This window comes from Adiantum capillus-veneris, chromosome 13 (genome assembly GCF_014529385.1).
Source record: "Adiantum capillus-veneris isolate H3 chromosome 13, ASM1452938v2, whole genome shotgun sequence".
Taxonomy (NCBI): Eukaryota; Viridiplantae; Streptophyta; class Polypodiopsida; order Polypodiales; family Pteridaceae; genus Adiantum; species Adiantum capillus-veneris.
The window spans coordinates 43,745,675-43,761,130 of record NC_140943.1 but is presented as its reverse complement, the minus strand read 5'-3'; the positions used below and the strand labels follow the sequence as shown (position 1 = coordinate 43,761,130).

The 15,456-nt window shown below is 40.9% G+C and overlaps 1 protein-coding gene across 1 annotated transcript in view; it reads right to left on the bottom strand.

Moving 5' to 3' along the window:
• Positions 1-5,120: 5,120 nt before the first annotated feature.
• The window catches only part of LOC147443889 (uncharacterized), a 63,025-nt gene continuing 52,689 nt past the window's right edge, over positions 5,121-15,456 (bottom strand). Inside the window, exons 2-7 of the mRNA XM_086526694.1 lie at positions 13,111-13,231; positions 12,750-12,911; positions 6,513-6,559; positions 5,903-6,056; positions 5,740-5,824; positions 5,121-5,660 (exon numbers count right to left, since the gene is read on the bottom strand). Coding sequence (XP_086382820.1) covers positions 5,615-5,660; positions 5,740-5,824; positions 5,903-6,056; positions 6,513-6,559; positions 12,750-12,911; positions 13,111-13,231 — 615 coding nt within the window. The 3' untranslated portion in view covers positions 5,121-5,614. The remainder of the gene's footprint in view (positions 5,661-5,739; positions 5,825-5,902; positions 6,057-6,512; positions 6,560-12,749; positions 12,912-13,110; positions 13,232-15,456) is intronic.

Sequence of the window (15,456 nt, the reverse complement as noted above, 5' to 3'; positions counted from 1 at the left end):
ATCTCACATTGTTTTTATTAATTAGAGGATATTTCTCCTTTGCTTCCCCATAAATTTTTGCCTTCATGCCTCCAAACACACGCATTTGAGTTGATGGATGTAGTGGTTGGTGTGGTTCCCAATGAGCCAAATAACCACTCATCAAAGATCCATGAGTCAAACCTTAAGGTGTGGGGTGGTATAATTGGTAAGTCTCCTCATTTTCTCTAAACCCTATTGTCGATGAGGCTGTTGCAAGCTTTCTTGCTATTTTCATATTTAGCATATCTTTGAGTTGAGTCAAAAACCCTCATGGTGGATGATTTGACATGTTGAGGCTCACTCAATACCTCTCATGGTAGTCCTTGACTAGCTCACCTCGGCCTACTACAAACAGTCCCTTTTTGTCCCTTGCCAAGTCTCTAGAAATTCACATTTTAATGGGCCTCAAGGCTTAGGAGACCTACAAAGAGAAGCTTTTTTGCTTGTATTTTGGCCTTTAGAGTGAATTTTTGGCCCAAACTTGAAATATAGGATGTACTCAAGTATGTCTAGAGGCTTATCAAATCAAATACTAATACCTCCGCTTGTAGGGTGACATGGATTCAATTTTTTGAAAATATGAGAAATTTGACCACATAAATTTGTTCACAATGATGAGTTATGTCTCCTTGGCAAGTTTTTGTTCAATTTGGATCTCTTTTTTGGTCTAAAATGCCAGTATTATGTATCAGAATGTTTGATTCTAGATTCAACTTGGATGACACAATTTTATGGATACAAGTTCACTTTTGCAAACTTGAATGGACTTCTTATGACTAGGCCTACCTATGGAATCAAGCCTATCTTGGACCACGATCCAACTTTTGAAAGCTTTTGAGTTGATATTTTACAAGGTGACCACACTTTGTGTATAGACATTGATGCCAACATTATGTATCAGAATGTTTGATTCTAGATTCAACGTGGATGACACACTTTCATGGATATAAGTTCAATTTTGAAAACTTGAATGGACTTCTTATGACTAGGCCTACCTATGGTATCAAGCCTATCTTGGACCACGATCCAACTTTTAAAAGCTTTTGAGTCGATATTTTACAATGTGACCACACTTTGTGTATAGACACTAATGGTGTTATCAAGTTTTTATTTTTTTTAGTCTACCAGGCTGCAGCCTGCATGGATAACAATCCATGTTCCTCCACAGTAGAGTTTGAAACTTGGTCAACTGCTTACACTCTCTATATTTAGATTCATTCCACTTTTGTTTCCCAATTTGACCCTCTAGTAGTGAATCAAAACCTCTATTCTTTGTTGTGAGGAACCTTACAATACCATGTTAAAAGTTTTGATAAAAATAACAGGATTTGTGGTAGCTACTCTCTAGAAGCTCCTAAAAAAGCCCTTCATCAAGTACTACAACCTTCCCTAGTGCCATAGACACACAAAGACTCAAGTGTCTCTCAATCTCTAGATTAGGAAGACAAATACTTGTAAGAGAAGCCTGGCAACAACAACATTATCTCCCTTTGTAAATTTTTGCATGAGGTTGAAATCCCCTATAAATGTTTTTGTATTTCAATCCATTTTGGTGCAATATAATCTTGTTTTTTTTCAGATGGTGTCATGTTGAGTGTGAGTATGTAATCAAAATTACTAGAGTTTCATACAAATTTGAGAAACGTTGTTGACCTTTATGGATATTCTGATTTGTTGTTATTCGTTGCCTCTAAGATGTTTCAGATCTCAAGTCTTAATCATTCCATCATGAAGAAATTCAAACAATATTTTGATTGCAGCTTAAAGATTAATGGTTATTCTTATTATGTGAATCGTAACCTTTGTCAAGATGGCATTGTTTGGGGATGTTGAATATATCCTCGCTCATTAGCAATATTTGACAAGTTGAGAAATCTAAGTTCTTGCTTTCCAACATATTCATTGTTTCCATACTAGTATGTCTATGCCAAGCTTGACTTAGGGCAAGGATAGCTTGAGATGGTGTTGACCCTCTCTTACCTTTCTTGCTTGTGGTCTCTTTCTCCTCTATCTCCATCTCCACTCTCTCTGTAATTCCCAACATTGTATTGGAGCTAGAAGAGGAGTGTGATCTTCCCATCAGGAAAAGTTTGGACTCAAATTTAGGCTTTGTAAGAAATTCCATGTCAGCATAGAGAGAGGTAATGGAAATTTCATTTTCTCTTGTTTCATATATGTTTTTAAAAAACTCGAACACCTTTTTCATTACAAGTGAGAGATACCCCTCCCAGGGGTCTATGTGGTATACCCATATATAACATCCGCAACTCTGATGTATTTATATTAAATCGTAAATTGTGTATTTTGTGAGGTGTTGATGTGTACATTGACTTATTTTTTGTTCGTGTTTCAACAAACATATATTGTCAAGCCTTTGATTCCCACCTTCTTTTAAGTAGTGTTGTTCAACAAAAATACATGCCAAGTTTTTGGTATCAAATTTTCTTAAATCTTCTTATTCATTGACTAGTTTATTGTTAATAGCTATTACCCTTGTGAACTTGATTATTAAATTGTGGATTTGACTCCTATGTGTCATTGGAAACTGCTAATCAAGAAACCTTTGGTTGGATACCATAGCAATAGGGGCCACATATGGTTTCAAATACCAAAGTAATGGCTTTATCAAAACATTGCCAGGAATGAGGGGTGACAAGGGAGTAAAAATTGGCCCCTTGCTTGGCCAATTTTCTAGTGCTGAGTATTTAGTGCAGAGAACTTGTGAGGCCTTTGAATACAGAGAAAAATGGGGGGCGTCCTGCTCTCAATACATCAAACACTGCATCTCTATTTCATGGCCATGCCACGCGCCATTCTAAGGCCCTAGGGCCCCTTAAGAAGAGAGGCCACAAGGGGGCCAAAAATGGCCAAACAAAGATGTGGCCCCTCTTGTTGAGGGGCCCTCAAGCCTTAGAATGGCCCACGGGCCTTTGTTTTCTAATGCATGGCCATGAGATAGAGATGCGATGTGTGTTGTCAACCAAATTATGTGATATCAACCCTAAAACCCTGTTTGGCCAACTGGGGCTACCTTGTGGTTAGGGCCCTTTTTTTGCATCAAGCTCTCCAAGCAACACACTTTGGATACCACGGATCCAAGTTTCACGGACTCACCAAGGGTTACCATTTGTTGATATGGGAGCCCCCTCATCAATATTAGGTAAAATACTATCATTGTATTGTGTGTGTGTGTGTGTGTGTGTGTGTGTGTGTGTGTGTGTGTGTGTGTGTGTGTGTGTGTGTGTGTGTGTGTGTGTGTGAGAGAGAGAGAGAGAGAGAGAGAGAGAGTTTTGGCTGTGACAAGGGCTCATATGTATGCACCCTACAATCAAACATTGCTTGCACCCTCTTATAGGTAATACGTATACGCTCCTATGGTACAATGTAGATTGCCAAATCGCAATAAAATGTTGCATATTGTCGCAGTCGACTATGGGGTGCACACAATGGGTAGAAAATGATGGAATGCACCAAATAAATAGAAAGTCCACAATATGCTACCTTCAATAGTGTCTTCAAGGTAGAATCTAGACATAAGGTTGCACATGGATCACGATCCATGCATCACCACCATATGAGCCCTAATTTATACCACAATTTCACTTGGCTATCCTGGGCATGCTGGTGAATTTATACTGTGAAAGGAGCTCTAAAAGCCCGCTAGCCTAAAAAATCTATTAGCAATTGTTTTATGATCGAAACCATAGTGAGCAGTACAGTATCCTAAAGGCAGCAACATCATTATGTTTAGCAATGGATCGAGGTACTCGATGAAACAACAACCGCCCATCCAACAATAAGAAATTTGGGACACCCATTTGTGGGTCGGGAGTATCAAAGATACTTATTCACTTAGTTTGATCTTGCCACCAACAGCAAGGGTCTAACAACCCAATCTTCACTTACCAACTCAAACCACATGGTTTTTTTCTCAAGTCAAATCATATCGAGCTCAACTCTGTCAAAAAATCAGTTTATTAATAGAGCTGGTATAACGGCGTTGTCTACCTGCCAACACTTTTAATCTCTTGCAATGGGAAAACACCCAAAAAATAACTTCATTGTAGACATTCTTGACCTAATTCACACAAACGGGGTACATAAAAGCAATGTACAGTCCATGCTTAGTTTCATCGTCCATCAATAGATGCTAGATCTTGTAACTCTACAAATTCATAGGAAACTATGTCAAAGGGGGCTTAAATCAAGGTTCAGCACGAAGTGGCTCTGATATGCTCCTAAGGTCTACCTTGTCATGCAAAGTATCATGGAGATCCTAAAGCTACTGTAAGAATTTTCACTCTGTACTGATCCAAAATTGTCCGTATCAGCCAGACATTGAAGATGGGCATAAGAAAGGGATCTGAATTGCAAGACACAAATCACATGGTTACAAACACTTCAAAAGAAATGTCAAAAAATCCGACGAAAACGGGGGGACAATGAGAAACCAAGGGTAAATGGGGTCCAAACTTCATGCAAATTAAGCTAGTGGTTTCGCTAGACAGTAGAAACTCACAAAAGTTGACTGGCATGGATTGCGATCAATTGTCCCTCCCTAAATGAAATTTTGACATCATAGAGTGATTGTACTAGCCAAAGTATATTCTCTCAAGTAATTCCAAATTTCCAAGCAAAATGAACGTGTCCAAGTCAACCAAAGTCTTTGACAAAGTGAACAAGGAATGTCCAACTTTGGTAATATTTTGAGAGGAGCCTCTACAAGACTAAGGAAAGACAGTCATACAGTCAAAACCTAAAAGGCACATGGATTGCAATCCATTAGGAATTCCTAAGAGTCATTGCTAGGCTTAGCTTGAATGATTTTGAGCTCATTTGCTTGTGTTTCTAAGATGTGAAGTGAACCTTCCCTAACGAAAAACAAGTGGTGTTTCCAAGAGCGTACAGCAACTTCACAAGCTTTCTAATTTGCACCATCTATATATTTAACAATTTAGACCTGTTTTCTAAATTATTAGTTCAGTTAACTGCAATTTTCCTTCGAAGTGGTTAGACGTGGAAGCATGGTAGTGCCCCCTTTTGTTAGAAGGCGGTATCAACAAATGCTTTTTGTTCACCACATTTCAAATGCAGGCAAGTGGTCACAATACAAGGAAATATCCATTCATAGCGTAATCTTATGCAATTGTGTATATCATTTGCATACAAGGTATTACTCTGCATCTCAATTGGCACTGGTATCCTTTTAAGGCAGATTGACAAGGTCAAAATCTGAACACCAGCCAACATGTACAAACAATCACTACTTAACATTGGCTTTTATGATCCACGTGAAATCTACCAGAAAATAGATTTTTGTACAAACCCCCAGCCCAAGGTTTTGGGAGGAAAAGTAACTCGGTTCTACCTCAAAGATGAAATTATTGCAGTTGTACACAAAGTTCAGAATTTTGCTCTTTCTTTCTTTCTTTTTTTTCCGACATTGATTTAGCTGAGACTCCGTTAATTTAGCACCTTCTCACAGTCCGCAATCGCATCATCCCAACTCGACGAGTGTAGTCCAGCCTATATAGAACTACTATACAGGTCAGGTTTTGAAAGCATAAATGTGTTCCAATGCACCTGCTAATCTTCACGAGTCGTCAGTATCCACGAAACGTGATCCACGTTGCTTCGCCCTAAAAAGAAACCAGCCATGATAATCAATGTAAGTAACTCCTAGTCAATGACATTGCAGCCTCCTAAATCAACCCCAACCTCTTTGCATGAGCCAGGTGCACTTTACTTCGTAAAGGGACCACTTTTCCTGATGTTTTTGGCTTGGTATCCTCTGTTTTCATAGCTGCACACCAAAGAAATTGTAGCATTGAAACATGCCTATGATAATGTGCAATATACTTCTGATGGACAAAAAGCATACCAGAAGTATCTTGTGTCATCCCAATTCTAGAATCAAACAGGGAGAATGACCCATCATTGGCCTCTGCAGTAAACTGTGAGGTACCCACCCTCCCTCTTCTCTTACCTCTGTAAATTGTTGCATCAACCTGTTCTTGGAGCGATCTTACCTCCTCCTGCAAACGGATGTGGAAAAGGCAAAACTTGAGGTGTATGAGCCAAGACAAACCACACAAAGTGTATACACCTAAGCCTCCTATCTCTTGATGCCTGCAAAACCAGCACCTCCTACATGATGAAGCTAACCCCACTTGGAGGCAAGCCATCTCAACAAATGGACCGTCTTCAGGACAAACCAGTACGGTAGGAAAGACATCCCTCGAGGCAAAGCCAGCCATTACTGTGATATTTTCCAAATGAGACATTTGCACAACATGTGTGAAACCCGTTGATGCCTTGTAAATAAAAGGATCCCCAAGCAGAGCATGTACTCAACATTCCACCTCACTGTAAGAAGATAGAACTCAGCACCAGTGGGTGAAGCTCCAAAACTATACTTTCAAGTGATTGGGAACTAAAATCACCAGGACTGCAAGGAAAAGTACCTTCCATGTCAATTATTAATGGCATACCTTTGACTTTGCAAGAGTCTCCTTAAGTTGAGAAGCAGATTTTTGTTCTGCATAGAAAACATACAATTAGTGGCATTACTAGATAACATTAAAGGCAATGTCTGAATCTCCACGTCCAAATGTACTTCAGACACACGACAACAATTGGCTCCCTAGTGAAGGAGTACGAGCGGAAGTGCGACGCGAGAGAGAGTGCGAGAAGAAGAGCACGACGATATGGTGAACTCGCTCTACTGTAATATGTAGAGCATAGTGAGTTCTTATTAAGTTTTTACAAAAGAATATGTGTACATACATGGCGGCCCGCCCACTTACCTGGGCGACCACATTGGGCTTTATACCCCAACAACCTCCCACTTAAAGTCCAATGTGGTACTTTAAGTGTGAGAGAAGCTAATATACAAGAGATGTAGAGAAGTGATGTACTACCCTACACCTAACTGCTTGCGAAAATGCGCAGAGCTCTCTGAGGAAAGTCCTTTTGTAAGTAGATCAGCAAGATTTTCTGTGGTGTGAACTTTGACAAGCTGAAGTTGCTTATCCTCGAGCATTTCCCTGATAAAATGATACTTCACACCCACATGCTTTGTCTTTGAGTGATAAACTGGATTGCGAGCCAATTGTATAGCACTTTGACTATCACAATATAACACAGGCATCTCTTCTTTGATTCCCAAATCTGTTACTAGTCGATTAAGCCAAATTGATTCTTTGCATGCCTCTGATGCTGCAACATATTCAGCCTCTGTAGTAGACTGAGTAACACAATCTTGTAATCTAGAACGCCATGATACTGCTCCACCAGCCAATGTAAAGACATACCCTGACGTAGACCTTCGGTTGTCTAAGTCACCTGCATAATCTGAGTCTGTAAAACCCTTTACACTTAGCTCCTGACTCCCATAGCATATACGCATACTCTTTGTAGCTTTCAAGTATCTCAATATTCCTTTCACTGCCTCCCAATGTTTCTTGCCTGGGTTTGACATGTATCGACTTACTACTCCCACTGCAAATGCAATGTCTGGGCGAGTAGCAATCATTGCATACATCAAACTACCCACTGCAGACGCATATGGAATCTTATCCATTTCAACCTGTTCTTCCTCAGACACAGGACAATCTTGTTTGCTAAGTTTCACATATGGTGGCAATGGAACACTCAGTGCCTTTCCCTTCTCCATATTGAAACGTTGCAAAACCTTGTCAATATACTCTGTTTGAGATAACCAAATCAACTTCTTTGATCTGTCTCTCTCAATGCGCATACCAAGTATATGACTTGCCTCACCCATGTCTTTCATGTCAAACGATTTTGCCATCTTTGACTTCAAAGCTGAAATTTCTTCCAAGTGCTTGCCAGCAATCAACATGTCATCCACATACAAAATAAGGATCAGCCAACTACCATCCTTAGCCTTCTTTGTATATAGACAGTGATTGAACTCACTACGTTTGTAGCCTTGAGAAAGCATAAACTTGTGGAATTTATGGTACCATGCCCTCGGTGATTGTTTTAAGCCATAAAGACTCTTTAACAACTGGCATACCCAATCTTCCTTGCCTTTCTCAACAAACCCTTATGGCTGCTGCATGTAAATTTCAACATCTAAATCACCATGCAAGAACGTTGTCTTGACATCCATTTGGTGCAACACCAAATCTAATATGGCAACCAATGCAAGAAAGCATCTCAATGTAGTCATCTTGACCACCGGAGAGAAGACTTCATTAAAGTCAATGCCTTGTTCTTGCTTAAAGCCCTTGGCAACAAGCCTTGCTTTGTACTTTGGCTGACTATCATGAGGGGTGATCTTATACCTGTAAACCCATTTACAAGGTAGAGCCTTTTTGCCCTGTGGTAATTTAACTAGCTTCCATGTCTTGTTTTTATGCAGAGCTGTCATCTCTGACTGCATGGCCAATTGCCAATTCCCGGAGTCCTTCATTTGCACTGCTTCCTTGTAACATGAAGGCTCATTGCAATCAGTCAACATGACATAGTTCATAGATGGAACAAACCTATCAGGAGGTCGCGTGACACGTCCAGATCTACGCACAATAGGTGGCTCAGGCTCAGCCACAACCTGTGGTTCCACTCTATCTTGTCCTTGCTCCTCTTGAGCCCTGACATTTTGTCTTGCACGTGCAGGTCCATCTTCTTGGAAGACAACTCTTCTAATCTCCTCAACCCTCTCTGGTGTAGAATGATATTTGGATTCATTAAAGTGAACATCATTGCTGCGGACGACCTTTCTGGATTCGGGATCCCAAAGTCTGTACCCCATCTCACCAGAATTACCATAGCCTAGAAAGATGCACTTTCTACTCTTTGGCTCAAGTTTGTTCCTAAATTCCTTTGGAACGTGAGTATATGCCTCACAGCCAAAGACTCTGAGATGCTTGTATGAGGGCATTTTGCCTGACCATACCATCTCTGGCACTGAATCCTTCTGCAAAACCTTGCTAAGAGATCTATTTACAAGATGAGCAGCTGTTGATACAGCTTCAGCCCAAAACCCATTTGGCAGTTGTGCATTAGACAACATACTTCTGACCTTCTCTTGTATGGTCCTATTCATCCTCTCAGCAACACCATTTTGAGGAGGATTGTAAGGAGCAGTAAGTTCACGTTTTATACCTTTTGACTCACAAAAGTCGTGAAAGGCCTTTGAAACATACTCTCCACCATTGTCAGTGCGTAAGCATTTAAGCTTCTTGCCACTCTGATTCTCCACAAGTGTCACAAACGTTTTGAAAACACTAAACGCTTCATCCTTGTGCTTGAGAAAGTAAACCCATACTTTCCTCAAGTAATCATCTATAAATGTCATAAAGTAAGAAGCTCCCCCTAGAGATAGGTTAGGCATAGGTCCACACAAATCACTATGAACAAGTGCCAACTGTGTATCTCTTCTACTGCTTCTATGCTTATGTGGCTGCTGTGCTTGCTTACCATACAGACGATGTTCACAGAATTCAAAATCATTAAATGAAAAGCCAAGCAAATAACCAGAACGAGACAAGATTTCCATTCCCTTCTTGGACATACGTCCTAACCGACTATGCCACAAAGAAACGTTCGGCTGCTCGGTTACATTGATTACATTTTTAGAGACATTTGATACATAAATCATGTAAAGTCCTCCAGACTTTACTCCATGTGCTACTGTCATAGAACCCTTGGATATCTTCCACATGTTCTGTCACCAAGAGGTGACGTAGCCAACATCATCAAGTAAACCTGTGCTGATCAAGCTCTTTGTAATTGCGGGAACATGTCTCACATTCTTCAGCGTGAAAGAAGAGCCATTCTGAAACTTCAATTGAACATCTCCAACACCTAAGATCTCACATGTCTGCCCATTGCTTAGCCGAACATGATCTTTAGTGGTCACATAAGAAGTAAACCACTCCTTGTTTGGAGACACATGAAGTGATGCCCCTGAGTCTATAATCCAGTCACTCAGTGCATTTCCATCAGATGCTGTAAGAAGAGCTGAGTCCATTGTATTCTTCAAGAAGTAGATGTCTCCTGACACTAGACTGTCATCCTCTACAACAGTGTTTGTCACATTTATTTCTTGAATCTTCACTCAGGACTTGTTCTTCTCACCATGGTCTTCAGCTTTCTCTTTGCCTTTTTCTGCTTTCCATTCTCTGCAGTCTCTTTTCATGTGACCCTTCTTGCCACAATGGTAGCATTCTATGTGACTCTTGCCTTTAGCACTGCGGGACTTGCTACGAGACTGATCCCTCTTTCCACCTTTGTACTTTTCTTTGGTCCTTCCCCTGACAACTAAGGCTGTTCCTTTGCCTTTGTCCATTGTCTTTCTGTTGGTTTCTTCAGTAAGCAGACTTCCTTCTACACCTGCTATGTTCAAACCATCTGGAGGCGCAGAATTACTCAAAGCTGTGCGAAAAGTGTCCCAACTTTCCGGCAATGTGATCAACAGGAACATAGCTCTAACAGGTTCATCAAACTTGACACCTTGAGCTGACAATTGACTATAGATTGTGTTGAATTCATTCAGATGATTGGACATAGGTGTCCCTTCTTTCATCTTCAAGTCAACAAGCTTCTTAAGCCAATACACCTGTGAAGCTGCACTCTGCTTCTCATAAAGATCACTCAGCTTTAACCATGCTTGATAAGCCAACATCTCGTCTGCTACATTGAAGTACACGCTTTCTGCCAAAGTCAACATAATGGTAGAAAGTGCCAATTCATCCATTTCGCTCCATTCATCTTCGTCCATATCTTGTGGTTTTATCCCCTTGAGCTTTATAGGTTTTATCTGCTTCTTTTGTACCAACACGTGTCAAATCTGCTTCTTCCACAATGGGAAATTGGTTCCATCCAGCTTCTTGATATTGTAAAGAGCGGAGTCCTGTGATCCAGCCATAGCTACGCTTCACAGTAGTTTACTTTCCTGGAAAAAGTTCGGCAGAGTTTCCCCTGTAAACTGGCCTCTGAACCAATATCAACCTGTCAAATGAACCAAGAAAGCTTCAGATTCTGCATAAATTTCGACAGAGTCTCCTTTGTAAAATGGCTCTGGTGTACTCAAAAACAGACCAAAAAACAGCTCAAAAACACTGTCTCTATGACACTGTAAGCTATGGGTAAACCTGTCCTGCACCTGTACTGTCTCTGACTGTTCTGTCACTGTCCTGTAAGCATAGACTGCGACAATGCCTCAACGGCAGTAAAGCAAAGATGCAATCCCAACTGTCTAACTCACAGTCAATTCATCCTAGCTGCCTATCTAAGGGTGCTCGAGGGATCGCTCCAAGACCTGTATCACTGAAAGGATCTCAACATTCGAGAATCCCCCAACTCAATAAAACCTCACTCGACCCTCAACAAAGGCTGTAGTAAATCTGACAGTACATAGACTTCCCACAAAGTCATACATCCACAAATTTCCCACTATATGCTGTAACCGCTGCGGTAGTTGTTTGCTGCGTGACTCACAGCCAGCAAATCCTCAACAGACATACATCATCTCTGACAATACATCCCATGTGGAAGTACCTGCAATGTCAGGATGAAATCTGGAATATCAAGCAGTAAACACAAGCTACCTGATGAACTAGTGGATGTCGCCTACAGTCTGTGTGTAGATATGCCCGTGTCGTATGTGACGCGCCTCCAAGAACTGTGAGCCGTCCTTCGATGTGTAGACAGCCACAAATGAACACTCTGGGAGTGTCGATATCCTCAGCACCTGCAGTCGTAGGCCGAAAACCCCAAATTTGCAGAGTCGGATCTGCACCCATCGAGACCACGTAGTCGAAAATGGCCTGCGCAGACCTTTGTCGAAGCCGAACGGTGGCCGAGATGACCTCATAATGAAATTTGGGGCCGTGTCTTCGCCTGTCAAATTTCACTCCAATCTGAGTTGGTGACTCTAGCCTCCTGCAGTGCTGTCCCGAGCCTCGATCTGAGCTCTGATACCAGTTGAAGGAGTACGAGCGGAAGCGCGACGCGAGAGAGAGTGCGAGAAGAAGAGCACGACGATATGGTGAACTCGCTCTACTGTAATGTGTAGAGCATAGTGAGTTCTTATTAGGTTTTTACAAAAGAATATGTGTACATACCTGGCGGCCCGTCCACTTACCTGGGCGACCACATTGGGCTTTATACCCCAACACCTAGGTAATCTATGAAAGAGTAAACCCCCTTGTTACAGATTCCCTACTTGGTTGCTTGCCTGTTTTAATGACTTGAAGCATGCTAAAGGAGTCTGATCTGTGCGCTGAAGAAACACATTAACATTTGACTGAAACAACTAAACTTAAAAATAACCTATAAGGTGTCCTCCTGCCCCCTACCCTGGACCTCCCTTCTCCCACAAAAAAACCCAATTTTGAAAACCACTGTGAAGCATAATTTATCCTTTCTTGACTTCTTACATTTTGTTCCATTTACACACATAATTTGAGCTAGTCAAATCCAGCTTAAGTCCACAAGGAAAGTGCAAGTTGAAGACTGATACTAGTCATCCACAACAATATAACGATCGCCTCCATCAAGCATAGTCTTGACTAGATGCGACAGCTTGGGTCCCAAGTGAGTTACTCTAATGATAAGGCTTGTGGGTATAGAAGACCCCTTAAGAAATGGCTAATATTTAGAAGATCCCAAAAATGTGAGCACCATGGTTGTTTTCTCTTTTTGAACTGATTCTGCAGCTAGCTATGACAAAGTAAGAGATAGGAGCAAGAGATTACCTGCATCTAATGCTTTTGACTGGTACTTGTAAGCCCTGAGCAGCTCAACCGTGATGAGTCCCATGACATCCTCTGCAGAAGGGCCCACAAGCTTTTCCAAATTCAAGGATATTCGAGGCATGCCTTTGCTTTTCTGAGCCACCACTCTGGCAGAAGTTGCACCTATATGTAGATTGTCATTTAGACCAGTAAGGTGGCCACGTAATATGTGAAAGCAGGAACAGCCCAATGCATGCGTTTTCTACAATGTCTACACTATCCAAGCTTTTGCTCCGTCCATGAAACACACACTCTTCAGATTCAGATTACGATGTGAATACAGATAATTTACCACATACCCAGTTGCAATTAAAAACATTACCATGTCCACCAATGGAGCTAGCAGGACCACCAAGTATAAGTTTCACGTTGTCTGAAGAAAAAGCATCCCTAATATATTGAAGAAAGTCTTCCCGAGATCCTCCGATTCCCACTTGATCCCTCTGTAATGCCAAAGGGCCAAGTTGTTTAGTGTGCTATCAGACTATCAATATATACCAGATATCCTCAAAACAAAATACACGACTTTCCACAATGTTGTCCACTTGCCTACAAACTTCTGCAGCATTGCATGTTTTAGTATGGTTGCTCAATTAAGCCCTGGATTTAAGGATTATTTCTGACTTTTCTAAGTATTTCTTTTGACTTATTTTCTGAGCTTTGCATAACTCTCAAAAAGATGGCAAAAAGATTTCATCTGCCATTACAATTGATCTTGATCATTTGGACTTTGAAACGAATCTTAAAACTTGCTGATAAGTGCACATGCTACTTGTAACATAGCTCACTTGAAGACTTTCTGAGATATTTTCCAAGTCGCATGCTGACAAACATAACTTCCCATTACATTCTGCATGTGGCAAATGTGCACCTATTTGAAGCTGTCAACATGTACTAACAGGAGGGGTCTGGCATTGGCAAAAGGTGAACGGACCTCAAATGTTACATTCAACATGAGCTAGGAGCCTAGGACTCATGATAAGGTTATATGACCATATGGTATACACTGATTTGCATGGTTGGTGTCATACACATTCTGCATAGCACAGCTACATTTAGTTCCTACCTTGCATAGCACAGCTACATTTAGTTCCTACCTATCCACCTCCTTGCAAGTCCATAATTATGGACTGGTTGTGTAAACCCCACTATTTCCTCCTTTGTGAACTTATTTTAGTCCTGAAAAGGACGAAGAAGTTGAGATAAGACGAAGAAGTTGCTATCTCACCTTGTGTATTCTTTTTCTAGGGTTTTGGGGGGGAGCGTGCGCAAAAACATGCAAGAGCTCCGGCTTCTTTCTCCCTCTTGTGTTGGTAACACACCCTTCCAATGTTCAGGAGGAATTAGTTACAAATTCTAACAATTTCTAATGGAGGAGCTGTTAGCACAATGTAACCGATTGCATCACGACCAAAACCTTCATTTTGGCACAATTTTCCCTCTGTTTATTGATTAGCCACCATCACCTTTAATTTGCGTTTTTGGTAAGGTTCAAAATTCTGAAAATCTTTATTTTTGCATTAAAGACAGCTAATTTGATTGAAACAATGTAATTGTGCAAAAAAGTGTGAACAAGCTGTTTGGGTGTATGTATACGTATTACAACAATGTATCTGTAATATGTTGCACCACCATAGAGTATACAAGGAGTGGCAATTTCTGAGCTGGTTGATATGGAGGAAATATGCTTGGTGAAAACTGAATGTTGCTATACGGAAGTGTGGAAGTTTAAGAAAACCAATTTCTTGGAGAAAAGGTTCCTCCTTGAGAAATTCTGAGGCACTCAAATGCGATCAACTATTTAATTAGCAAAAGCATTCCAGAATTTGAACCAAGTAGCAAGGAAAGTCATGCACTAATCTTAAATCTGTATATGACTCCTCCATGATTGGACATATACAAGATGCAAGTTCCCCGAGAAGACACGACATATTTGTCAAGTGGTTTGCAGCAAGCACAAACATACCTTGTGGTTTACTTGAAAATGAACAGGGATATATGCCGAACCCTTATGTTTATTGACAATATATAATGGATAGCTGTGAAAGTGTGCTTGTGTGGTCTTCTGCCACAGTACAAGGAATTTCCTTTACATATTTCAAGACTCCGGAAGTATTTCCAACTTTTAAAATTTTCTTTTCTGCCAATCAAGAAGAATAACCTTAAGAATTATTCCCATCAAAAAAAAAACATTCCCAATTCTATTCCAATGTTCGTCAAGGTTTGACAGCGTCTGCAACCCTGCTACAATGAGAAAAAACCAAAAAATGAGCACACGACAATGTGCGAAGACACTTAGCCTCCCCATATTTCCTTTACATGGACTCAAACTTTCAAGGAGACCCGACTTTCACCAAACTCTCCATTGTTCGGCTGTCACTCATCCGCAACACCATCTTTGGCATGTCAACCAGATTTCTACCTTCATGAGCCGCAACTCATCTACTCCTCCGGGCGTAGATCCTACACAGTTTGTATTATCCGGAGTACCAACCCCATGGCGACTGTCATCAGGAGGTGTATTTTTCTTGTTGCCTTCTCTAAATAAGTATAACATATTTTTATTTAATTTATTTTTGCTTATTTTCCCCCGGAATCCTTGAAAAGGTGCAAGTGGGCATTGCATGGACCGTGTGAAACGGCTGCAACCCAACGGGTTTCTCACATT